General features: G+C 36.8%; 1 protein-coding gene across 1 annotated transcript in view; it reads right to left on the reverse strand.

The window, feature by feature from the left end:
- The window catches only part of L3MBTL4 (L3MBTL histone methyl-lysine binding protein 4), a 336,612-nt gene that overhangs the window by 273,551 nt on the left and 35,267 nt on the right, over positions 1 to 27,794 (reverse strand). The window contains 2 exon segments of the mRNA XM_059704912.1: positions 6,299 to 6,405; positions 7,700 to 7,779. Of these exon segments, the coding sequence (XP_059560895.1) occupies positions 6,299 to 6,370 (72 nt within the window). The 5' untranslated portion in view covers positions 6,371 to 6,405; positions 7,700 to 7,779.

Here is a 27,794-nt window from a genome sequence, read left to right on the forward strand (position 1 = left end):
TACCACTCCTAGAGCAATGGAAACTAAAGGGGAAATAAACAAAAAGGACTACATCAAAATAAAAAGCTTCTGCACAGCAAAAGAAACGATCAACAAAACAACAAGAAAGCCCACTGCATGGGAGAACATATTTGCCAATGTTATCACCAATAAGGGTTTAATCTCCAATATTTATAGGGAACTCATACAACTTAACAAAAGGAAGACAAACAACCCAATAAAAAAAAATGGGCAAAGGACCTCAATAGATACTTCTCAAAAGAAAACATAAGGAAAGCCAAGAGACATATGAAAACATGCTCAAAGTCACTAATCATCCGAGAGACGCAAATCAAAACGACAATGAGGTACCATCTCACTCCTGTCAGAATGGCTATTATCGACAAATCAACAAATGACAAATGCTGGAGAGGATGTGGAGAAAAAGGAACCCTCGTGCACTACTGGTGGGATTGCAGACTGGTGCAGCCACTGTGGAGAACAGTATGGAGTTTCCTCAAAAAAACTAAAAATGGGCCAAAACCGGTCTGGCTCAGTGGATGGAGCGTCGGCTTGCGGACTGAAGGGTCCCAGGTTCGATTCCAGTCAAGGGCATGTACCTGGGTTGCGGGCACATCCCCAGTGGGAGATGTGCAGGAGGCAGCTGATCGATGTTTCTCTCTCATCGATGTTTCTAACTCTCTATCTCTCTCCCTTCCTCTCTGTAAAAAATCAATAAAAATATATTAAAAAAAAACAACTAAAAATGGAACTCCCATTTGACCCAGTGATCCCACTTCTAGGAATATACCCCAAGAAACCAGAAACACCAATCAGAAAGGATATACACACCCCTATGTTCATAGCACAATTTACAATACCTAAGATTTGGAATCAGCCTAAGTGTCCATCAGCAGACGAGTGGATTAAAAAACTTTGGCACATCTACACAATGGAATACTATGCTGCTGTAAAAAGGAACAATAAAAGCTTTTTGCCTACATTTTCTTCTCACTCCTCCTGCCTCCTGACCAATGTTGGTCCTTCCCTATATGGTCCTGCAAAGTGTGATGTGCCCCTCCTCTTGGGAAATGTGAGTAACAAACTCTTTTCAATAGCAGTTGTCTCTTGATCTGCTAGCCTCACTATAGCTGAATAAAAACAAAATCCCAGATATATTTTGAAATAATAACTGCTAATTATACAAAATAACAAAGGGAAAGATATCTAAAATAGCTTTATAAACATCTTTCCATGATTCCTCCATATATAAAAGAATTTCATTGGCTGATGTAAACTATTATCAGTCATGTGTAGGGCAACAAAATGATAAAAAGTTTAGAACAACTGAAAATAAGAAACAAAAATAATCCCACCCTAAACATGTTCTCAGTATCTATTTAAGGTTATTACAAAATATATTTCATTACACTATGCCCAAGTTGAAGGCAACCATAGCCCATCTTGTCAGCGTACCAAGTCTAACAGTCACAATATCAAGTATAATTTCCTCTGCTCTGCCTTCAAGACCCATCTAAGCTTGGCCACCCAAATCCACTCTAGTCATCTTACTATCTCTTATGTACCACCACTTAGACTTATTAAAATAGAAAGACCCTTAAACATCTTCTAGGCTGGCCAGTGTTGCATGGTGGTTGAGTATCGACCTATGAACCAGGAGGTCATGATTCGATTTCTGGTCAGGGCACATGCCTGAGTTATGAATTGATCCCTAGTTAGGGGGCATGTAGGAGGCAGCTGATTCATCTATGATTCTCTCTCATGATTGATGTTTCTAGCGCTCTCTTCCTCTCCCTTTCTCTCTGAAATCAATGTAAAGATATATATTTAAAAAATATTCTAGAATAAGACTTTTGTTCTACAGATAAAAAATCTGAGCCCCAGTCTGGTGAAGGACTTGCCCTTGGTCACAGAACTAATTATCACCAGAGCCAAAGACTAAAATGCAAATATTCTGATGTCTCTAGCCCAACCATCAGTTTAGAAAACTTGCAAGAGCAACATCTGTTCAGTAGGACAAGTCATTATAATGTCATCATATATCACATATGTGACATTTGCTTTCAACCCCATACCTTTGCTCATGCTGCCTCCTTGGCCCAGATGATCCCTACTATAACCCTTCAACTTTCTTAGCTCTCAAGGTTACTTAGTTGCCTACAGAGAGCATGGGGATGTTAAAATGCAAATAAATTGTATTCTCTCATATTACATTTTTACCAAGTTAGATTTTACACTTTTTACAACAGAATTAAATATGTGTTAGATAAAATTTTTAGTTATTAAATAAGTTAAATAAGGCATTAAAAATGTACACATCTTACATACTCTTCATCCTTCAAGGTCAGACACAAGCCCCAATAAGCCCACTTTTTCCTGAAGGCTGAATGTGCCTTAAGAGCACTATGTGCATAAGTACTTAGTTGTATTGCATTACTCTAGATAAGTTCCTGCTCTTCTTTCAGCAATGATAAATCCTTTAGGCAAAATATAATGTCTTATACTTCTATTTCTCAAAGCTCCTAATTCACTAATTAGGTATAGATTCAAAGAGGTTCAGATGGAGAAGAAGAATGCGTGTGTGTGTGTGTGTGTGTGTGTGTGTGTGTGTGTGTGTGTGTATAATTAAAGACCACATCATATTTTATACTTGTATAGTCAAATGAAATTTCCTGTTTTATTTGGGAAACTTGCATTTTAGGAAATTTGAAATTTTATGGTCTGAATTTACTTTGGGGTTTTATGACCAGAACACTCACATACACAGAAAACATCTATGAAATTTCCTTGAGAAAAAAAAAATACCAAAAGGCTTAGTTTCCCCATTATCACATGTCTACACTTCCCTGGTCAATTTTAAAGGTGGAAGGTGGAAAAAGCGAGCAGATGGCACCAAAATAACACCTGTGTTTGGGTAGGTGTTGTGAAAAAACATGTTACAGAGTCTAAAAGGAGCAGGGAAACACTTTTCTTCAACACTGCGGCAGCTCCATGGAGACCAGTGCACTAAACAGATGTTTATCCACACAGTAGATTTTAGAAAACAAAGATGTAAGAAATCTTCAGGAAAAGAGGCACCCTTGCAGATGCTGTCACAGATAGTATAAACTGAGGTTACGTCGTTGAAGGCTTATCAAAGTATTAAATGCACATACTCTTCAGTACAATTCTAATGGTAAGATTTTTATCTGTGAATCAACTACAAAAATATGCCAGATATATGAAGGAACATTAGTTGTAACATTGTATATAACAACAAAAATTAAAATAAACTAAATGTTCCCAGTAGGGCACTCTTAAATAAATTATGATACATTCACAGAATAAAATACTGTGCACCATTGAAAACAATGACAAGATATACATGCTTAAGTGAAAAAAAGCAAGATACAGAACAAGAAGTAGAGTGTGAACCCATTTGTATATGTGTATGCATGTATGTATTATATATGTATGAATATGTACATAAAGGGTTTAGAAGGTTTTTAGCTTTCTTTTTTTGTTTTTGATTCCTATATAGATACACAAGAAAATATAAAGAGTGGTCACACCTTTAGGGAAAGACTTAGGGGTTAGTATGTGTGTCAGTTGGTACAAAGAATTTGCATTCTTATTTTAATCCTTGTCTGTGCTATTTGATTTTTTAACTATGTGCCTATATATTGAAAGATACAAATAAATATTTTTGAAATTCAATGAATGCAGAGAAAATATTTAGTCTAGGAATACATCATTGATAGATATTACTATCAGCATCTAAAAATTATTTGATACCTAAGATATTAAGTTATTGTCTCAAAAACAGATGTCTAGAAAGCATCCCTCTTTTCATTAGTTTGATATTTTATTTCATCTTCCATGCTATTTTGCTTGGTTGACTGAAAATGTCAGTTGTAAAATTATAAGGTTAACAGAGAAAGTAAAGGATGTTACTGACATTTCAATCAAAAGTCAAACATAATTATAGTGATAGAACTCAAACAGGATTGAACCCCTTTCCCTCCATAGTGAATGCAGCCACAGATGTGAACCTGCTTACTGTATTAAACTATTAAATTTACCTAAAGAAAATTGACACTATAACTGGCAATGGGCCCCAAACTGACAGTACAATGAGAATTCATCCTAAATGTGTGTCTTTTCAATGATCCTATAAAATAATTATATGTTTCAAACACCTCAAAACTCAAATTAGTAACATGATTCTTTGAAATGTCATTTCCTTGCTATTGATCAAAGAAGTCCATTTGCATGAAGATGCCATTAAATGCCAGGAACATCATTCAACAGATAGTTTTAGAAATCTAGCTACACAAAGCACCACATTAAAACAGCACCTATTTAAATGTTGAGCAGTTTTGGAGTTTAAAAAAGGTAAAATCCCAAAGTGGGATGTAAACAATGGTAAAAGCATTAGCATTAAGTCAAAGCTGAGTTGGGCTCTAAGAGAAAACTGGAATTTGTGCCAACACAGAAGAAACAAAAGGTTAAATATTCATGTTGTAGGGGGGTAAGATAACTGAAGTGCTGAGAAGGGGCAGTAGTAATTTAAAGAGAAATCATAGTAAGAAAAAGTAGAAAATATGTTGGATAGGAGAGGTGGCTTCAAATATTAAATTTAAACAATTAATAAACATCCAGCAGCCATTACCAATTATAACTACAGCTCTATTAGTAGGTAAGACATATCTAGCTATTTCCCTAGGACAGTGTTTCTCAAACATGAGCATGTATCAGAATTACTTGGAGGGCTTGGTAAACTATAATCTACTAAGCCCCACCCCCGGAGTATTTGATTCACAGAGTATGGAGTGAGGGACAGGGGTTTGCATTTCTAACAAGTCCCCAGGTGATGCTGTTGCTGCCAGTCCGGAGACCACAGTGATGCTAGAGAATCACCATCTAAAAATAACTTGGAATACATCAAATACCCTGTCTCCTCAGAGGGCATGACACAGCAAACCAAAAATACTGAGAAGAATGGCATCCTCACAAGCTTGAGACAGGTGTTGGCCTTCCCAAGTCTGGTCCAAGCAACCTTGATACACTTGGAGCACTCAACTCTCATGAACCTGGTCTATGAGATGAAACTAATCTGGACCTTAAGGGGCACTGGGCCTCAGCCCCAAGTTAACCACCTCAACTCCCACTGAAGCTGATCCTGAAAAAATAGCTCTATAGTTTGACACAGACCTATATTTAACATCTTAAAACCAAACACCAACCACATCATTGCTTGACAGGTCTCATTTAATGCATGGAGTTCATCACACCACACCTAACCTGGCATTGAACCAAAGAAAGTACAGCACTGTGCCACTTCACCAACTGTAATGTGTAAATGTGTAACCACAACCCACCTGAAGACCCTTAAACCCACATCCAAGTAAATAATGAGAGCCCAAGAAACAGTGAGAACGTTCTAATGGTCCACTAATCCCAAAACAGTTACAACAGAGGTCTTCTGGTCACTTTTGCCCACCTTGAAATTTGTGGGAATACAAAAAGTTGTCATAAGGAAACAGCACTCATACCTAGAGGCATGTGCATATTATACCCTCTAGTTGTTGAGATGTCCCTGTGAGTTGTATTTAGATACAATTAACATTTAAAGGCTAGACTCTGAGTGAAGCAAATTACTCTCCACAATATGGATGAGCCTCATCCAATCAGTTAAAGGCTTTATTAGAAAAAAATATTGACTTCACTTGAGGAAGAGGGGATTCTGTCTCCAGACTGCCTTGGAATCAAGACTGCAATGTTAATTTTTTTCTGGGTCTCCACCCTGCCTTAACACTTGGCAGCCCACAGAAATTCATGAGTAAAATCTTTAAAACAAATCTCTCTCTCTCTCTCTCTCTCTCTCTCTCTCTCTATATATATATATATATATATATATATATATATATATATATATATATATATATATTCATCATCATCAAGAAGTAGGGACAGAAATTGTGAACTGCACTTATCACAGGACTGCCAACTACTCCTACCAGTTCTATTTCTCTAGGAACCCTAATAAATACAGCCCTCTGAAGTTTACAAGCTCTTTCCCTTACTCAACAGTGATCAATCATCTCCATCTTTTTAAAAGTAAGATTACCTTTTAAAATATACCAGACTGAAATGAAACTTACATTCTATTCCATTGTACATAAAAGTCGATCAGAAAAAAACAATTTTCAGTGACTGAAAAAAGCACTTCCATGTAGTTATACAAATTCTACAATTACAGGGTGAATTTCCACATTGAGCACAACTCCAAGAAAGAGTCCAGAAACTGACATCTTACCAAGCTTCCATCCTGATTCACATTCTCTTTGGAATCCATACTAAGCTTCCTCTTCCTACTGGGCTGTTTCATTGCCACTTTAGCACTCCTTAGTAGTTTGTGTCTTTCTGCAAAATAGTGCCATATGAAAAGTTCAGGGGCGTTTGTTCCCTTAGAGGTACAAAAATAAAAACAAAACAACATGTTTTCAATTATACTTTTTACTAGAGGCCCTGTGCACAAAAATTTGTGCACTCGGGGGGGTCCTTCAGCCAAGCCTATGCCCTCTTGCAGTGTGGGACCCCTCGGAGGATGTCCACCCCAGTGGGGACCCTCACCCCATGGAGGTTTGGCCAGCCTGGCTGAGGGGCTGATGGCTGTTTTCAGGCTGGCCACACCACCTTTAGGTGGGGGGTCCCCACTGGGGTGCCTGGTCAGTCTGGGTGAGGGGCTGAGGGCTGTTTTCAGGCTGGCCAAGCACCCTGGTGACGTAACCTCCCAGCCTCTCCTTTTTTTTCTTTTTTTTCTTTTTTTCTGGGATTTATTTACCTTCTATAATTGAAACTTTGTTGCCTTTAGCGGAGGCCTGCAGAAAGCTTGGCTTCCTCCATTGCCAGGGGCAACCCACTCTTGCTCGCTCCAGCTCCGTGGCCACGGCTGGCTGAAAACAGGTATCTGGGATTTGTTAGCTTCTATAATTGAAACTTCGTTGCTTTCAGCGTAGCTTAGAGCCAGGCCGCGGCAGGTAGGGAACCTTGGCTTCCTCCATCACTGGAGCAAGCAAGCCTACTGCTTGCTCCAGCTCTGTGGCTGCCGGCCGCCATCTTTGTTGGGTTGATTTGCATATAGTCTCTCTGATTGGATGGTGGGCGTGGCTTAAGGTGTAGCAAAAATACGGACAATTTGCATGTTTTTCTTTTATTAGTATAGGATTATTGGTTGCCATAAATACTCTGATAAATGAGCTGACAGAGAAACTGTTGGTTTTATAACCCCTTAGTGTAATAATAAGTTAATGGGGAAAAGAGATGAGTTTTCCATCTCATCTAGAATTTATATCAAAAAGAAAATAGGTGCCCTAGCTGGGCTTGGCTCAGTGGACAGAACGTCAGCCTGCAGACTGAAGGGTCCCAGGTTCGATTCCAGCCAAGGGCACATGCCCGAGGTTGTGGGCTCGAGCCCCAGTGCGGGGCATGCGGGAGGCAGCCAATCAATGATTCTCTCTCATCATTGATGTTTGTATCTCTCTCTCCCTCTCCCTTCTTCTCTGAAATCAATAAAAATATATTAAAAAAAGAAAAAGAAAATAGGTGTTCTTTCTTTTGATCTTATCTACCATGAATTTTTTGTGGTTTGATTTTTACTTAGCTGATCTAATCAATTAGAATTCACAGCAATCTGCATATCCAGCTCTGTACTCACATGGTCTGATTGTCCTCAAGTATCAAAGCAAAGGTATTCTTGGTAAGAGGTCTTAGTCATACAAAGCATAGCACAGCAATCTGGAACAGAGAAAATTTCAAAATGATTATGATTCCATTTTGTCATGACCATTCTTCAGTTCATTAATAAATAATTGTAGACATTCTTCAAAAAATTATTTTGAATGAGTTTTTTGATAGAGCAGGTGAACCATTTTGGAGAACCAATCACTAGTACTATATAAGTACAATTGAGCTGTAATTCAAAAAGTCATTCACTTTGAATAATTTTTACTACAGTTGACATGTACTTTTTTAAAGGTTTAATGTACCTAAATCATCTATAGTCCCCAATATTTTAGAATCATATATCCAACTTCATCCCTGGTATTTCCATCTGAACAAATGACCCTAAATACTACAAACTGAACATATTCACAACTGAACTCATCATTTCCCCTCTTACTGCCTCCCAGTTCTACTCTCTCTTCCTAATTGCACTAATGACACCATTGGCCACTCATTTACCCATATCTGCCCCTTACAATTGTCCATAATGGGCAATACACAAGAGCACCAAGCTAAGGGGCGATGGAAGCTGAAATCTATCCTGAGCTCTGCACACATGCCATTTCCCCTGCTACAGGGTTATTATATTTGCCAGGAAGAAACTGCATCTTTTTTCTAATTCAAACAAAGACAACTTTGGGGCTAATGGAGACCCTGATTTTGCCTGAACTAGAGACCTAGGAGTTAACATCATTTCATCCTGTACATCACACCTCACACTCGGTCACCAGGTTCTGCTGATTTTATCTATTAAATATTTCTCGAATTCCTCTCCTCGCTGTATTCCTAATAACTCCCTGACGACCTCCAATCTTATGCTCTAGTCAATGCTCAAGTCTTACAGTCCCTTGGAATACTGACATGCCTGCTGCTTCCCAGAACCACACTTTTGCTGGTCTCTCAACCTTGGAATAATTTCCCTACTACTCACCCAGCACCATTTAAACCTCTTTCCTACTCATCTTTTATGACTCAACTAAGATACTTCATATCCTTGAGAAAAGCCTTTCTTGCTTACCTCCTACTTCCAATGGACCAATTATGTCTTACTTAAAATTCATTGTACCCATACTTATCTTTGCCACAGCATTCAACGCTTTATTCTAATTTTAATTTTCAGATGTGTCTACCCTTGAGACAAACATTGTGAACTACAGATCTTTATTTTCCACTGTCTAGATTAGCAATTTCAACCGCAAAAAATTTTAAAACATGCAATACCTGACTATTTAGTGAGGAGCACTGACCTCTTTTCCCTTCAATTGTTAAGTTAAAAAAAATGACAACAGCCAACACAGCAATGGCTGTCCAGTGTGAATGAATCAAAATTATATCTACTTTTTTTTGTCAGATTGGCAAAAATACAATGTATTTTTTGGTGTGCCACAAAATTTTAGTAATTAGTTTATGTGTGCCACAAGATGAAAAAGGTTGAAAATCGCTGCTCTAGATAGTAATTGGCTCACAGCAGACTCTCAATGTGTTTGTTCCAACTGCATAAGTATGTCTCAATTACAGAGCTCAAACGCCTTAGGTACATTGGATATTAGTTTTTGATCCATATATTACTCTTTAGAATGCTGTATGACTGAAGTGAACATAGGTCTCAAACTTAATAACTCCTTTCCTTTTTTCTTTCATATACAACAAACAAACAAACAAACAAAAACACTTCCTCATATTGATTTGCTTCTAGTCAGATATTTTTATCCTTAAAACATGTACTTACCTACTAAATTCAATAACATCGCATTCATTTTGTAGAATGTAAATACAATTTATCATGCCTAGCTGCCAGTAATACTCTGAACATCTATGCAAATGAACAGCTTAGACTTGCTGCCTTTAGCAAAATATGATTGCACAAGACATAAGCACTGCCAAGGCCGGCTTGCATTTCATAACTAATAATACCCCAGGGCTTGACAAAGTTGGATATGAAAAATTTAAAAACCTTTGCAATTTAAAGTGCAGCCAATAAGATAAACAAACCTGATACACTTCTAGCTAGACCAACAAACAAAATGAGAGATAATATTTAAATCACTAAAATCAGAATGAGAGAGGTTACATCAATAACGATCTTACATAAATCAAAAGGATTATAAGGAAAAACTATGCTGAACTTCTTTACCTATTTAAACCATCAAATTAATAACTCACAGCCAGATCTAGTCTTTTCTCTCAACATCTCTGACAAATTTTTGCTTATAATCCACTATAATCTTATGAGGTCCATCATTGACCAAAAATTCGGTGTGTGATACATGACTGTATGTAAAAAGTCCTAAAGAATCAACTAAAAACTAGTAGAACTACAAAAAAAAAAATACTAGAACTAATAAGTGAGTTAAGCAAGGTTGTAGGTTACAAGATCAACATACAACCATTAGTTGTATTTCTATACACAAACAATAAGCCAAGATAAATTTTTTTAAATGAGACAAAAGAGATAAATTGGCCCAGTACTGTGAAAATGGCAATAATTCTGAAATTAATTTATAAGTTAATGTAAATCTAGTCAATATCCTAATATTGTCTTATTATTAAGGCAGTGTGGTACTTGTACAGAGATAGGCTAATAGACCAATGAAACAGATGAGAAAGCCCTGAAATAGAAAGGTATACATGAAAACTTTATTATCAGAAGAGTTACAATGTCAACTGTGGGCTTTTCATATATGGCCTTTACTTTGTTGAGATAATTCCCTCTATTCCTAGTTTGTCAAGAGTTTTTATCATGAAAAGGTTCAGAATTCCATCAAATGGTTTTTCAGCATTTATTGAGGTGATTATGTGATGTTTACCTTCTATTAATATAGTGTATCACGCCGAAACCGGCTTGGCTCAGTGGATAGAGCATCGGCCTGCGGACTGGAGGGTCCCAGGTTCGATTCCGGTCAAGGGCATGTACCTGGGTTGCAGGCACATCCCCGGTGGGGGATGTGCAGGAGGCGGCTGATCGATGTTTCTCTCTCATCGATGTTTCTGACTCTCTATCTCTCTCCCTTCCTCTCTGTAAAAAATCAATAAAATATATTTAAAAAAATCACATTAATTGATTTTGTATATTGAACCATCCTTTTATACAAAGAATAAATCCCATTTGGTCTGGTGTATGATCCTTTTAATGTGCTGTTTGATTCAGTTTGCTTGTATTTTGTTGAAGATTTTTCCATCTGGGGTATTAGCCTGTGGTTTTCATTTCTTGCGATTTCTATAATTGGCTTTGATATTGGGGTAATAAGAATGAGTTTGGAAGTATTTTCTCTCCGTTTTTTTGGGAGAGTTTGAGAAGAAATGGCATTTATTCTTGCTTAAAATGTTTGACATAATTCACCAATGCAGCTATCTTGTCTTGGGCTTTCTTGTTGGGGGTTTTTTGACTATTGAACCAATCTCCATAGCAGTTATAAATCTGTTCAGATTTTTTTTTCTTCATAATTTAGTCTTGGTAGGTTGTATATTACCAGGAATGTATCATTTCTTCTAGGTTACATAGTTTGTTGATGCTTATTGTTCATGATAGTCTCTTTATGATACTTTTTATTTCTATGATATCATTGCAATATTTTCTCTGTCATTTCTGATTGTATTTATTTGAATTTTCTCTGTTTCTTAATTAGTTTAGCTAAGGGTTTTCCAAATATATTGTTTTTATCATTTCAAAAATCAACTCTTAGTTTTATGAGGGGTTTTTCTATGTTTTTCCTATTTTCTTCCATTTTGTGTGTTTCTGCACTTATCTTTGATATTTTCTCCCTTCTGCTAACTTTGGGTTTAGTTTGTTCTTCTTTTTTATATCCTTGAGATAAAAATTTTGCTTATTTGAGACCTTCACTTTGATGTAGATATTTATCACAATATACTTCCATCGTAGTATTGCTTTTGCTGTGTCCCATAAGTTTTGATACATATTTTCATTTGTCTCAAGGTATTTTCTAATTTCCTTTTTTATTTCTCTCTTTATCCCTATGGTTGTTCAAGAGTGTGTTATCTAATTTCCACATATTTTCCAGTTTTCCTTATGCTGATGATTTCTCCTGGCACTCCACTGTGATTAGTAAAGATACTTGGCATGATGTTTTTTAATTTTTTAAGACTTGTGACTATCATTTGGCCTATCTTGGAGAAAGTTCCATGTGCTCTTAAGAAGAATGTATATTCTGCTGCTGGAATGTTCTTTGTATCTATTATGTCCATTAGATCTACAGTGTTGCTGAAGTCCTCTGTATCCTTGTTCATATTATCCTGATTGAGTAGCCCTTTTATCATTCTTTGTCTCTTATGACAATTTTTTATTTAAAGTCTATTTTGTCTGATATAAGTATAGCCACCCTATTCTTTTTGGGTTACCATTTACATAACATATATTTTTCCATTCCTTCACTTATCTAAGTAAGAATTCTTGACTCTCTTATGACAGAATGATACATCCTTACTCTTGCCATGTCTCCATTTGGAATGAACGCATTTAACTTGAGCTTGGTCTACACTTTCTTTGGCCAATAGCAGATGCAATGTGAGCTGAGACTTGAAATGTGCTTGTACAGCTAGTCTTGACCTCGTTGCACTGCAACTATCCTCCATTAAAAGAGCATGCTTTAGTTATTCTTTGCTCCTTCAGAGTGGGTCCCAGAAGGAAAACAAGTAGAGCACATCTGAACATTTTCACATCCTGCAGCCAACCCCAGCATGTTAATAGCCTGGAGCTTTTTAAAACTATCTAGGCAAACCCAGCCTAGATCAGCTCAATCACAAATCACCCGAAGATTTATTCATGTGTAAATAAACATGTGTTGTTTAAAAACATTGAGTTTGGGGATGGCTTGTGATGCAATATTTTTGGTAAGTAAAGCAGTCAGATGTAAAAATGCATACGGGGGGAAAACAGCAAACTATAAATAAGCATTTCACACAGAAATTTATGAAAAGTTGTTCAACCTTGCTAGTAATCAGAGAAATAAAGAATAAAATCATACTTAGATACCAATTTGTGCTTATTAAGTAGCAAAAATTAAGAACTCTGACAATATTAGATGTTGGCAAGGTTGAGGAGTAGGGGAACTCTCATATTCTGCTGACAGAAGATAAACTGGATGAACTACTGGAAGACAATAATTTGGCCTAAATATGAAAGTTGGAGATGATACAACAAAACCCATGACCCCAGGACTCCTGCACTCACACTCTATTAGGAGATAAGCTCATATTAATAGGAGGAAAAAATGGGTGAAAATCCAAATATCTATCTACATGAATCTGAAACAATAACTTGTATTATATTCACAAAGTATAACATTACATAGTGAAAATTAATCAACTGCAACTAAATATGCAAGAACATAAATATTAGCAGTAATATTGAATAAATAAGCAAACCAGAAGTCTATATACTACTTTTGTTTTGTTTTGTTTTGTTTTTGTCTGTTTTTCTTTATTGATTAAGGTATTACATATGTGTCCTTATCCCCCCCATTGCCCTCACCTCTCTACTCATGCGCTCACCCCCCTGGTGTCTGTGTCCATTGGTTAGGCTTATATGCATGCATACAAATCCTTTGGCTGATCTCTCCCCCTTGTTGTTTAAAGTATTACGTATGAATCCTTTTTCCCCCCATTGACCTCTCCCTGCTCATTCCCACACAAAACCAAGCAAAACACTCAATATGTACCTTAGATATATATCATTATGGGGCAAATTATTTTTGAAGAAGCAAGGAAATGATCAGCATAAAATTCAGCATTGTACTCTTTGGCAGCACATATACTAAAATTCAACATAGCAGTTGGAGAGGAAAATTAACATTATCATGATGTTTTCATTCTTCAGATGGATGTTGGCTTCATAAGTGTATACTTTTTCTATTATACCTCATACATGGCATATAAAATATGTTGTTTTGTATATAAAAATATTATAGAATTTTTAAGTCATTTTAAATGGTGTACCCTCGTCACTCAATATAAAAGCTGACCGAGGTAAAAGAATGGACATAGTACTTTTTATATTAACTGAACAATCCATTTTTCCTATTTCTAAATCCTTTTTTCATCAAGACTTGTTGCTTTTCTCTTATATTTGAAAAAAATATCTCACTAGACCCTTTCTGAGCATGTACAATGTGCCGTTAGCAAGAGGCAGATTGCCAGGAGTATGTGTTTCTCCTCCTCATCTTCATGAGGACCACACTATTCTCAAGGAAGGAGGCTGGGAACGAACCAATAGCCTGAAGCCTTTTAAAACTATCCAGTCAAGTTCATCCTATATCAGATCAATCACAAATTGAAGGCTCAGAGATTGACGGCTCAAAGATTGAGGGCTCAGAGTCCTCTGAGATTTAACATCCAGGGCTCAGAGATTTAACATCTAAGGCAGGGATCAGGCAGAAACAAAAAAATGTGTATAAAAATAAATATCCTCTTACACCCATGAATGTGACTGGCAAAGGTGTCTTATCAAGTGTTAGACAGAATGAAGCAGCAGTACTCTCACATTGCTAAATATAAATTGGCATAACTACTAATTACTTCTAGATATATAGAAAAACTGTTACATGTGCAAAAGGGATGTTTACTGTGGACGTGGTAATTGCTTCAGAAATAGAAATGCAACCTTAAAAAAGAAAAACAAAAAGATTCAACTCTAGGACTCTGGTTGGAAATACTGTGTAAAGCAGTGGTTCTCAACCTTCTGGCCCTTTAAATACAGTTCCTCATGTTGTGACCCAACCATAATATTATTTTCATTGTTACTTCATAACTGTAATGTTGCTACTGTTATTAATCGTAATGTAAATATCTGATATGCTACTGTTATTAATCGTAATGTAAATATCTGATAGGTGACCCCTGTGAAAGGGTCGTTCAACCGCCAAAGGGGTCGCGATCCACAGGTTGAGAACCGCTGGAAAGGAACCTCTGTTCCCAGAAGGTTAAATTAGTAGGGATCTGGAGCTTCAGAGCGCACCAAGCAAAAGAGAGCTTCACTTAGACCAAAGCCGACACAGAATAAGGCAGGACTGAGTGTTGAGAGTGACAAGCCCCTAGATTCAGCACCACACCAGGACTTAGATTTATGAGCTAATAATGTATCTTTTCTGCTTAAGACAGTTTCAGTTGGATTTCTGTCACCTGCAACAAAGAGAGTCTGGACCAATAAAAACTTCAGAGGCAAACAACAGTGACAGCAGCAACAGCAAGAGGATAGCTGCCCTCTAAATATTTCCACAATGTAAAACACTGAGAGAAAGATTTGGACTGTAATTCTCACACTTCCTTAACTCATTAATCATATCATACTCTGTAAACTCTATCAGGACTTTAAAATGTTTTAGCACTCTTCCAATCATCTTAAAAGACCACAAAATTATGAAAAATTTCAAAACAAAATGATTATTAATTATTTGAAATTTAAGAAAATATGACATTTAGAATTTTAGGGAAATGGCACAAAATAAAAGTTTTAGTTAAAGCTTTAAAAGAGTAGGAATCAATACTAATGATAATAAATGGTTTTTGAAAAATGTACAGGCAATAGTAGGTGAGATTTTGGTGCAAACAAAACACCTAATAGTTTATAGTAAGAGACTAGAATATAAGGGGAGGAAAAGGGTGAGGTGAGACAAGACACTTACATACGTGTTTACATAACTTTGAACATAACTCCAGCTATATGACCAGAGGCTACAAAAATCTCCCAGGCAAAGCAATAGAAACAAGTCATACCTTTTTCAGTCAGCCACTTTCAGAGCCTCCTGTGCCTCTTTATGTTTGAGTCACTCAATAATGTTAAAATGATCTTTCCCATAACCCCTAAATATCAAATATTAATGTCAAACAGTGCACTAAACTCATCCTTTCTCTCAATTATGTCTGCCAAAAGACACATATATCTGTGGCCAGAAATATAGAACACATAAATGTACATAGTAAGCATTATTGAGTGGCCATAATACAATGTATGCCAATAATGCCATATTTGATTGCTAACAAAATACATTTTTACATTTTAACACAACTGAAATCAGTATGGTTTGAAACACTGCCAGCCAGGTAGCAATTCTTATGTAATTATCACTGCCTGCCCATGTACAGAGGTGACTGTGCCTCCTCGCAGGTGGATAGAACAACTGTAACACTTTGATGCTTTGGTCAACAAACCATTTGCAGATTATGTGAAGAAGGAATAGGAGACCTAGTTGTTGTCAGATAAACCATTTGATAATACCATCAAAATGTGCAAAATGTATGCCAACAGCTTAGAAGAAAATCCCAGAGATATAATTCAAACACTCTTTTAAGAAATGATTCAACATTAACTCTCCTGAAGGCACACAGGGTGATACTGTGGGAAAACACAGATGATGATAAGTGAGTTGAAAAATGATTCAGTAGACTTGGACACTGAAGATACATTTTAGAAAGCCTATTCAACTTAAAGCTAATATTTTCTTTTTTAAATATGTATGCTATAAATAATTAAACATGGGCCTAGCCGGTTTGGCTCCGTAGATAGAGCATATCGGCCTGTGGACCAAATGGTCCCGGGTTCAGTTCTGGTCAAGGACACATACCTTGGTTGCAGGTTCCTCCCTGGCCCAGACCAATCAAAGTGTTTTTTCACACCAATGTTTCTCTCTGTCTTTCCCTCTCTCCTCCACATTCCCTAAAAATCAATGGGAAAATATCCTCTGGCGAGGATTAATAAAAAAATAAAAACAACAAAATAATTAAAAATATATGTTTAAGCATAGGAGACCTTTTTCAATAAAATATAAATTCTTAGTGAAAATAAAATATGACATAATTGCTAATTGGCATTGTTTTTTCTTGCTCTGACCCTTAAAATAATGAAGGAACTTACAATAAATAGCATTTGATATTGGGTGAAATGTAGTTTCTATAGAGAAGTCATGCATAGCAAATCTACCTTCTAGCTTGTGGAAGGTACAGTTTGTTCTGGGGTAAGGATATTAACTTGTGACTACCCAAAATATATGAGCTGAATTCCTTAAAATATTGATTGCATAATTTTAACTCTCTATTGACATGTCTTTGCATCTTTACTCTGTCAAATCTGTGCTCGAGGTTAAATAAGATCTTTTCATTGATTTCTGAATACTCCTTTTCTATACAATAAAAATCACTGAAAGAACTATGGAAGCCCAACAGTACCAAAAAGCATGTCATATATTAATACCTCTCCTTGAGCCACTAACATTTTACCTAAATCTCTCCACAGACTCCACTGAAAGTAGGGTACAGGCAGTTACCTTGCTTCTGCTAATGAAATGCACAGGGAAACTACCACGGATGAGAAAACTTCTCCATCTGTTCACTTCCTTTCCTACATTATGAGGATTTTTTTAAAAAGAAGATATAGTTGCTAACCTCGAAGCTAGAAGAAACTGAAAACAGACTGTTTTTGGCATTTCAAACTATCAAAAATATTTTTCCCCTTGGGTTTCATTTTCTCCTAAATTGTTCTTCACATCTTCCTATAGAAGAGTTAAATATCAAGCAGAGTTAACATAAATTCTTATTTCAAAATCAAAATATCTTCTGTGACCTTTTAGCATAAACTAAATAAAATTGTAGTTTATCAGTAAACTCAATTAAAACATAATGTAAATTATAACTTATCACAAATACAACTTAATGCAGTATCTTTTCAAACATACACATTGTTTCATAAACTTTTCACATATTTTACCTCTAATAAACACATACTTGAAAAATCATTCTGGAAAATATACCAACTGGCTGACACTGACGTAACTCACAGCGTCACACAATTCAACAAAACTCGCTGTTCGTGAAGAAGCTCTAAAACCTCGGCTTTGAAAAGAACATGATCAAAGGCAAGAAAAATGTGTTTGCTGCAAATGGCATGTGCATTCTACTCATTATTTCCAATAAGCATCCTCACCACAGAATTTTAATATTATGCAGCATGCGGCAAGAATTCTATGGACTTAAACAGATGTGAAGAAATAAAAGGTATAAAACTATGAGTGAGATTTTTTAAATGAATTTTGTCAAGAATACATTAAGCAAGTTTCTCAAAAGGCTTTTAATATGTAACTCTTTGTTCACTTGAAATGTTTTTAATAGCACTAGATAAGATAGTGATATTTGGGGGTGGGAGGGTCTTTTAAGCCTGAAAGCCAAAGTGCTAGATATTGGTAATTTCCCTCCATTTCGTCCACAGAGCACCTCAGGACTCAAAACCAGATGGCTATTTTTTTTAAAATTTCTTGTTGTTGTTGTTAATCTTCACCCAAGGATATTTTTCCATTGATTTTTAGGGAGAGTGGGAGAGAGAAGAAAAGACAGATGTGAGAAACATCGATGTGAGAAAACCACATGGACTGGTTGCCTCCTGCACACACCCTGACCAGGGCCCAGGCCAGGGAGGAGCTTGCAACCAAGGTACGTGCCCTTAACCAGAATCAAACCCGGGATCCTTTGGTCTGTAGGCTGACATTCAACCACTGAGCCATGCCAGCCAGGCCAGATGACTATTTCCAAGAAACTTACCCAAGGAAACAATCTAGCTAGAAACACTATCTTCATGTAAAAGTTCTGGAAAATGGAATACTATAATTCTAAAAAAAAATGTTATTTTATTATGTTAAAGAACATAGGGCTGGCTTCAATAAATTAATCCTAATGACTTAAAATCTATTAACTGAATGCAAGTCAACCTCCTGCAATATTAAAGTTTCATTAACTTACACAATTATGATTAAATAGTGACCTGCATAAAGATAAATTTTATCAACCCCATATTATTCTAATTTGAATTATTTTTCTTAATCCAAAATAGTGAGATCTTACACTAGTACTATGTGCATGCGAAGTGATTTGCCAGTATTTGTCTGAATCATTCCCAATAGGGCTGGCCACGCCCATTTTCATAGGACCACAATCAAAGGCCACCTTAGTCAGCAGCAGGGTTGGGACCTCTGGGCCTTCTCCACTGTTCTGTCACTGAATCACAGCCCTCAAAAAAACTTCCATTCTTTTCACCTCACCCTTATGCTAGTTGTCCCAAGCTCTCTTTTCAGTTACTAATAAAAGCCACATGAGTCATCGGGACTTCCTGTTTCTATACATTTTAAATAAAAAATAGGTCTGTGCTTGCACAGGACCTAGTGCAAAATGATATTTATGCTCCAAAGAATGCCTTGGGAAGAAGAGGATATTGCTTCTATTCATGAGGAAGCCACGGGCCAACCTCAAAGAGAAGGGAATCAACATAATAAAGACCAGAATTCTTCGAACTTTATATATTCTACAACTTAAAAAAAAAATCTGTATGCACATCCTTATCATATATGAGTGGCTTTTTTCTGATTTTCTAGATCAATCTAAACATACTCAATTTTTGCTGTACCTTCTTTAAAGCACTGATAACTTATAAACTTAGTTCCCACTTGAAACTTTGTTTTGCCTGCTTAAGTCTATCCCAAAAATTGTAATGAAGAAACCCCATGTATCTTAAACAGAAATGGTGATGACATGCTGGGGTCTTTGATACTTGTGTATATTATGTTACTTTCCCATCAATTCTTGGAACATTATATGAAATTTCTAGAAATTTGTTGAGTGGAATTTCATAAGAGAAAATTTAGAAATATGTAAAAGCATAAATAAAAATCTTGAACAGTTAGATAACTAGTATATTCTTTCCATTCTGCAGTTCATTTAATTTTGGTATCTTTACCATCCAACCCCATCACCCTTAATAAATGATCCATTCAAATTCCAGGTAGTGAAGATTTAAGAGAAGAAAGAGATTGCTCTCCTTAATATGAATGCAGGAGTCCTCCAAGTGCTGATTTCCTGACTTTAAATTACCCTTATCAAAATGCTACCTACATAAACGCAACTGTGGAAACTTCCTTCAACTACTGGGCCCCAATTATCACAATCAGGACTTTTGAGAAAGTCACACAATGCATAAAGGACAGAGAATGGCAGGATTTTCTGATCACTTAATGGATAAATCAGTTGCCTAACCATTACAGATTGTGTAAGATGCATAAATTGTCATACAATCATCAAAATAAAATTACTCATACATTCATCCATTAAACTATATCTTTAGGTTGACTTCATTTAGTGCTTCAAAGTTCATAATATAATCTCATTATCTCACTGTTCTCTTGAAATTCATGTGAAGACATGAACTGCAGCCACTAAAAAACTCCTTCAAGTAAACTATGGACAGATAAAGATAAAGCAGGGCAAACTTCACAAAAGGTAAAATCTGTTTCACAATCTAACCTACCTTTCCCCTCTACCAATGTGATAAACTGATCTCGCTATATATAAATTATGCAGCTTTAAGCCAGGTACTTACTTCCCTGTTTTGGGAATTAGTGACTTCATTTAGAAAATGAACTAGAGGCCCAGTGCATGAAATTCGTGACCTCCCCTGCCAGCCCAGTCGCCCCAGCCTGTGCCCTCTTGCAGTCCAAAGCCTTTGGGGGATGTCTGACTGATGGCTTAGTCCCGCTCCCTGCAAGGAGTGAGCCTAAGCTGGCAGTAAGCTGGCAGTCGGACATCCTTAGCACTGCAACAGAGGTGGGAGAGGCTCCTGCCACCTCCACTGCACTCACCAGCCATGAGCCCGGCTCAGGGCTTCAGAGCTTCTGGCTGAGCCTGGCACAGGTTTCCTGCACTGAGCGTCTGCCCCCTGGTGGACAGTGTGCATCATAGCAACCGGTCATTCCACCATTTGGTTGATTTGCATATTAGCCTTTTATTATATAGGACTAGAGGCCTGGTGCACCAAATTTGTGCGGGGGGGGGGGGCGGGATCCCTCAGCCCAGCCTGCACCCTCTCCAATCTGGGACACCTCGGGGGATGTCCGACTGCCGGTTTAGGCCCGATCCCAGGGAGTCGGACATCCCTCTCACAATCCGGGACTGCTGGCTCCCAACCGCTCACCTGACTGCCTGCCTGACTGCCCCTAACTGCTTCTGCCTGCCAGCTTGATCACCCCCCAACCACTCCCCTGCCAGCCTGATTGACGCCTAACTGCTCCCCTGCCAGCCCAATTGCCCCAACTGCCCTCCTCTGCAGGCCTGGTCCCCCCCAACTGCCCTCCCCTGCCAGCCTGTAAAATAGGATGGGGAAACGGAGTGTTAAGTAACTTGCCCATAGTTACATAGCTAGTAAAGGGCAGAGCCAGGATTCAAAGCCCAAGTTCTTAACCCTTACACTATGACCTTAGAGTTCATAAAATAAGAAACCCTGAACAATAAATCTTTCTTCTTGATGAGTTTTAACAAAGTAAATGATATCTGCAATTGAAAAAAAAGTTGTGACTTCATCCAAATTTTTTAATATCCAAATTTTAAAATAGATCCTTCTTCCTCAGAATGCCTATTAAATAAACTTGTGTTTGATGGAAACAGTTTATGAAATACTGATCCAACTCAATCCTTCTTACTTTACAGAAGAAAAAAAAAATGAAGTTCAAAAAATCAGGGACAAGTTCAACAGGGAGCTGACCACAGAGTTGGATCTGGAACACTGTACCTAAGTCCACTCCTGGGGTTCCCGCACCATGCCCACTGCTGAATTACAAGTACCCTCTAAGACAGTGGTTCTCAATCTTCCTAATGCTGCGACCCTTTAATACAGTTCCTCATGTTGTGGTGACCCCTAACCATAAAATTATATTCATTGCTACTTCATAACTGTAATTTTGCTACTGTTATGAATCGTAATGTAAATATCTGATATGCAGGATGTATTTTCTTTGTTCGAGACTCACAGGTTGAGAACCGCTGCTCTAAGAAGATAAGGCATTTTTAATGTTACCACACGTGCAAAGCAGATTCCTCCTAAACCAATAAAGTTTTAGAACAGAGAACCAAAAGAAGATTTACCCAAACAGGAAGAAAGCTGTAGCAAAGGCCAAGGTTTTATAGATAAGAAAGTAACCAGCTCCAACATCATAGCAGCTACTATAGTTTCCTCACCACATAGCCTGTTCTCTTCAAGGCAAATCTAAGACCTTATCAGATCTTAGCTGGCTCAAGCATCAAAAAGCCTTTCTGTAATGTAAGCTCACAATTTCTATACTCATCAAACTTGACTTTTTCAAATATTCAAACTGCCTTTGTTTCATTAAAGCAAATGAAAGGACAGTCCCCAGGGCAGTCAGGGCAAGGGGAAAAGGGGGTATACTGCAGTGCATTCCTTGTGGCTCCCACTTTCTGCTAAGAGAGTTTGTACAAAGTACAAGAGGTAGAATGATATTAAACTGAAGGGGTTAAATTGCAATTTCATTTCTAGGCGGTTAAATATTCAATTTGGCAGTCATGATAGGATTTCAGGTGATGAAAATGCCTTGCAAATGAAAAGCATTTTGGTGTTTCTGTATTTACTGATAAAAATCTAACATTTCCATTTTATGCCAGTTACATTCAGAGCCAAGTCCTACAACATAAGAAGCTTATTTACTAAGCCATTTAAGACATTCTGAAATGGTTTAAAATATAAAATTGTATAATTTCCTTAATTCTCAGGTCAATATGTGATGATAAAGCATAACCTTAACAGTATATTCCTGAGCAATTACTGAAATAAATTTTCACTGAACATTTTTTTCATTTGTACGTATATAACCCTTCAAAAGAAAAGGGTTAAGCCGTGACATATTTTGGGGGAAAAAGGTATTACTTTTACAAAGAATTCTAAGTGAATGTTTCTAGAGAAATCCAAGAGAATTTTACAATGAATCCATTTTAATCTTGGAAAACATTCCCAGGGAGTAGGAGAGAATGAGACTCGACACTGTGTTGAAGCACTAGATGACCAAAGCAGATACCTATTTAAAAAGAGAGCTTGAAAATGTTTTTACAGATTTATATTTCAACCATAGAAATTGGGCCTTCTCTGCATCCTACCCTCCTTGTTCATCCACGTCTGTGGCCACAATGGCTTAAAGGGGTAAATGAATTGGGAAATCATGGTCTTTCTTTTTCTATTTGTGTTTCATAAATACTGGAAAATGAGTTGATAATTCACAACCACCACATAACATACTAATAACAAGTTGGCAGGTAAAAGGTAATTCTCTCTCTCATAAATATGGGACTTAATATAGAAATAAAACTAAGAATAAGTTAGAAAGCCAGATGAGACATTAAATCACTCCTCTATTCTAGAAGTTTTCACTTCTCTAGAATCTTATATATCAAACATTCAAACACTTTACAAAAACTAGTAAATTCTGAAAGGGTATTTATTTTATTACAGAGAGGGAAACTGAGAAATCCAAGGTTGGGGGGAAAGAACAACATTGGACTATGAGTAAATGATTAAATAATAACACCTTAATTGTCTGTTTTGGTTCATCTGCTTTCACATACAGGAACTGATCTGATGCTCTCAAGAATGATACTGGGTAGAGAGACAGGAAAATGATGATGATTATAACAATAGCCAGTAGTAATAAAAACAGCAACAGCAATCACAACAACCATATTGCTCTTTTAACTATGTCCTGCACTATGCAAAGCATATGACACCTATGAAAACAGTGAAATTCACACCCCCATTAAGAGAAATACTTTGGGCCATTATAGCTCAAGACAGGGAAGATACAAGCACAGATTTTTCTCACACTAAATTCCAGTATAAATTATAAGGACAGTCTGCCAGACACTCCTTCCAACATTCTTTTTTTTTAAAAAAAAAAAAATTATCCTCTCTCTCCCACCCCCACCATTCATATTTTTATACTGAGATTTGCCTTGTGTGCACCACATGACTTTAGCTTGGTGACAGCTGATGGGTACAGGGGTGGTCTCTGTACCCAAGCTAGACAAATCAGATTCCGCCCTAAAAATGTTTAACAGGCACTAAGGCAGATCAGATTAATCTTTCTCTGGATAGTGGATTGTAACATATAGACTGGGAATTGTTGGCAGAAACTATTTTCATTGTGTGGAAATGGAGAAAACCAGACTGTGGTAAGAAGGGAAAATGGGGGAGAAACATAGAGATGTATAAGTAAAGTGTTCACCAGTGAACCAATCCCGCATTCTGTTTCTGAGACAGGGGCAAACCTGTCCCTGGATTCCATGAATACTTCAGGAGCCTTCTATGTATACCCCCCGCTACCTTAGGCTACCTCTACTTGGGTCCTTGTTTCAAGCAAACAAAGGTCCTAAGTTGTAGAAAATAAATGGTATGAACAGGTACCAAGCCCTGCACTAGGACACCTCACGAACACTGTGCTTATATTTTGTCTCTCCTTCTGTAGCATTGTCCTCTCTACTGGGAAACTGTTCCTTCCACTTTGCTGGCCATGTGGTTCCAGGGGGGATGCTCCCCAAACCCTGGCTACATTTTATTAATATAACCTACAGACTCTACAACTTCCCTGTGAACTATCATTATAACTATTTTTTAAATGTGGCTTAAAGAAATTCAATACCTTGCCCCAAATTACAAAACAAATAAATAATACTGCTAGGATTTGAACCAAAATATCTCTGACTTTAAAAATCTATACTGTTTTCAATATGCTCCTTTCCCTCCCTTGTGACTTATAACATCTTAATTTCAACTTATGAACAATATTTACTGGCCACTTTCTGTACTTGGTATTGCAAAGTAATGGGAAAAGAAAAGCAATAGAATTGGGGGGGGGAGAAATGCAATTTTTTATTATAAATGTCAGAATTTCCACGTTATTCTGGACTTTGGGGGGCAGGCGAAGTGGGGAAGACAAGTAGGTAGGTGTGTGTGTATTATATACTGATGCCCAACAAAAGCTCTCATCTACTGAGACCTATGCAGAGTAACCTCAGTTCTAAAACACTTTCCCATGATTCCTGCGAAAACAAAAAAGTAATTTTCTACAAAACCTTACAGATAATCATCTAGGGACACAGTTAAATGCTACACACAGACATTCTATCTCTAATGGAAAAAAATAATTTAAAGAGAAAAATCATCCAACATGTTCACAGTGCCATTTTTCAGCTAGTAAACTGTGGCAGTTAACAATAAGTGTATTTCAGACCTTGCAAGCCTTTCTTTAAACAAACTCTTATATGGAAAACTCAGTAATAAAACATCTAACAGCAGGCCCTGCCCACACATATACCCAAGCCTCATACATCTAGGAACCCCTGCATCTTCTCAGGACACCTCCATACTGCAATATTATGAAAGTTGACAATCAGGAAAAGTATACTCAAGTACATGTATTACAAAGCAAGGTGAAAGCATGGTGTTAAGTGTTACAAAGAAGGTGGATTTTACTATCTAGCATAACCATTAAATTATTTTTGAAAACCCAGATGTAACAATAAAATAGTAATAGCTATGGACAAAAAAGATATGGTACATTTACACAATGGAATACTATGCAGCTGTAAAAAATAAAGATCTGTTATCCTGTGTGATAGCATGGATGGACCTGGAGGTTACTATGCTAAGTGAAATAAGCCAGTCAGAGAAAGACATATATCATATGATCTCAGTTATATGTAGAATCAAATAAAAGTAAAATAAGTCCAAAAGCATGGAAGTATGGAATAGACTGACAGATGGCCAAAGGGAGGGAGGGGGTGAGGGGGAGATAGGAAGAGATTAACAAATAACATATATGCATATATGCATAGCCCATAGACCCAGACAATAGTGTGGTGAAGGCGTGAGGTGTGACAGGGGATGGATGGGAGGGGGAGAAGGGGAAGATGGGAGACATCTATAATACTGTCAACAATAAAAAACAAAAGAGACAAACAGTTTCTATTGTTACTATATGCCAGACTTTCAAATACTTTACACGAGTTCTCTTACTGAGGCCTCACCTTAATTCTAGGTACCAGGTACCCTTACAATTCCCATATTGCAGATCAGCAATTTCAAGCTTTTTCATCTCATGGCACACATAAACAAATTACAAAAATTCTGTAGCACACCAAAAATATGTATTTTTTGTCAATCTGACAAATAGATATAATTTTGATTCATTTCCACCAATGGCTATTGTTGGTTTGGCTGTTGTCATTTTTTTTATTTGACACCCTAAAGGAAAAGAGGTCAGTGCCCCCTGATTAAATAGTCATGTATTGCATGTAAGAATACTTACATGTATTGCATGTAAGAATAAGAGTCACTTTTTTTAACCAAATTTTCATGATAAAGCATGCCACTAAACTTCAAAACTGACAAAATTAGCCCTAGCCAGTTGCTAAGTGGTTAGAGTGTCTTGGTTCAATTACAGTCAATGGCACATACTTTGGTTGCAGGCTTGATCCCCAGTCCTGGTCAGAGTGTATGCAGGAGGTAACCAATTGATGTGTCTCTCTCACATTGCGTTCTCTCTCTCTCTCTCTCTCTCTCTCTCTCTCTCTCTCTCTCTCTCTCTCTCTCTCGCTGTGTGTGTGTGTGTGTGTGTGTGTGTCTTCCCTTCCATTCCACTCTCTTAGAAAATCAATGAAAAAAAATATCCTCAGGTGAGGATTAACAAAAATAATAATAATTTTTAAAAACTGACAAACTTAAATGACTCCATAAACTTACACTTCAATTACACATATATTTGGTCAAAAGAATACATTTCTGAAATGTAATCAAAAGAATATATTTCTGTGGCTGGCTAATCATATTTAAAATTAATTAGAATTAATTAAACACTGAAAAGTTTTGTCTAGCATATGTACTTCTTGTATAACACCTAGTAACTGCAAAATTTTAATCTCAGACTCTAGTAGCTAAATCTTTAACATCTAAGTAATTCAGGTTGGTGGCTGATATTTACAAACAAAATTTAAAACATGTTTCAAAAGCAGCTACATAAGAGTCACTGTTGACTTCCAGTCCAATAAAAAAGACTACTAACCAAGGGTGAGGGCAGTTGTTTAGTATTTTTAATATATTATGGCAAGAAAAATCGTAAGTATAATGTAAGTTCTAGCCTTTCAATTCTAGCCTTTTCCTTCTCTAACTGTATAAACATATTTATGTATCAATTTCATAAAGTCAATTATATAAAACATTAATTCAGGCTGCTATTACTAAGATATGCTTATAAGTACTCTAAACTTAAGCTTGAATATTTATACTTACAATAAATGCAGTTACAATGACAATCATCATTGCCAAAAAAAACCTTTAAAGACTAAGATGATCGTATCATGATGTAAAGTATTTATGAATGTTTTATGCAACAGACATGCTTCCTTCCATACAAAACGTTTTACAGAAATTGCAAAATATATAAAGACAAAATATATAAAAATGATATTTTAATAGGTAAAAAAGAGAGACAGAGACGGAGATAGAGAGATAGGATACACAGAGACAATGAGATCTAAGAAATATACCATCCAATGGAATGTCTAAGAAATAGAGATATACATTAAAAAGTCAAAAAGAAATATATGTAAGTTAATCATACAAGCACATTGAGATTTAGTTAGGCTAATTTAGAATGGCTCTAAATTATTATCTGTATCCTCTTCAGAAGAAGAAAAACATGGAGGATTTCTTCTACCATTGCCTTCCTATTTGAAAACAGACCTTTGAGCCACCTAAACAAATTGTTCTGACTTTTCTTACAAAGATAAGGCAGCAACAATGGTTTGAATCATCAGATCCCTCATTTCAGATAAATAAAACAATGTCCACAGAGCAAGAAAAACTTGTAAGTCAAGGAAAGAACAAAATCCAGGCCACTAACTCCTAATATAAATTGGCTCTTCAGCCCCTTCCATCTTTTGCAAAAATGCCAGCTTTTAAAATGTTACTTGAAACACTGCATTGTTTGTGAATGAAAAGACCTTCAAATTATCATTAGTTCTTCAAGAAACATCAGATTCTTCTCTCGTCACACTTTTTATACTTACTAGGCTGAATTAACTGAGTCAAGGGGACATTTTCGTATTAAATGGAGACTGCAGGTGTGTACATAACTGTGGTCAAATGCACCACAGGGAGGCTCAGCCTGTGGGGCCAGTGCTGTTAGGATACTGGTAGGAAG

The sequence above is a fragment of the Myotis daubentonii genome, chromosome 8 (assembly GCF_963259705.1).
Source record: "Myotis daubentonii chromosome 8, mMyoDau2.1, whole genome shotgun sequence".
In the NCBI taxonomy this organism is placed as follows: domain Eukaryota; kingdom Metazoa; phylum Chordata; class Mammalia; order Chiroptera; family Vespertilionidae; genus Myotis; species Myotis daubentonii.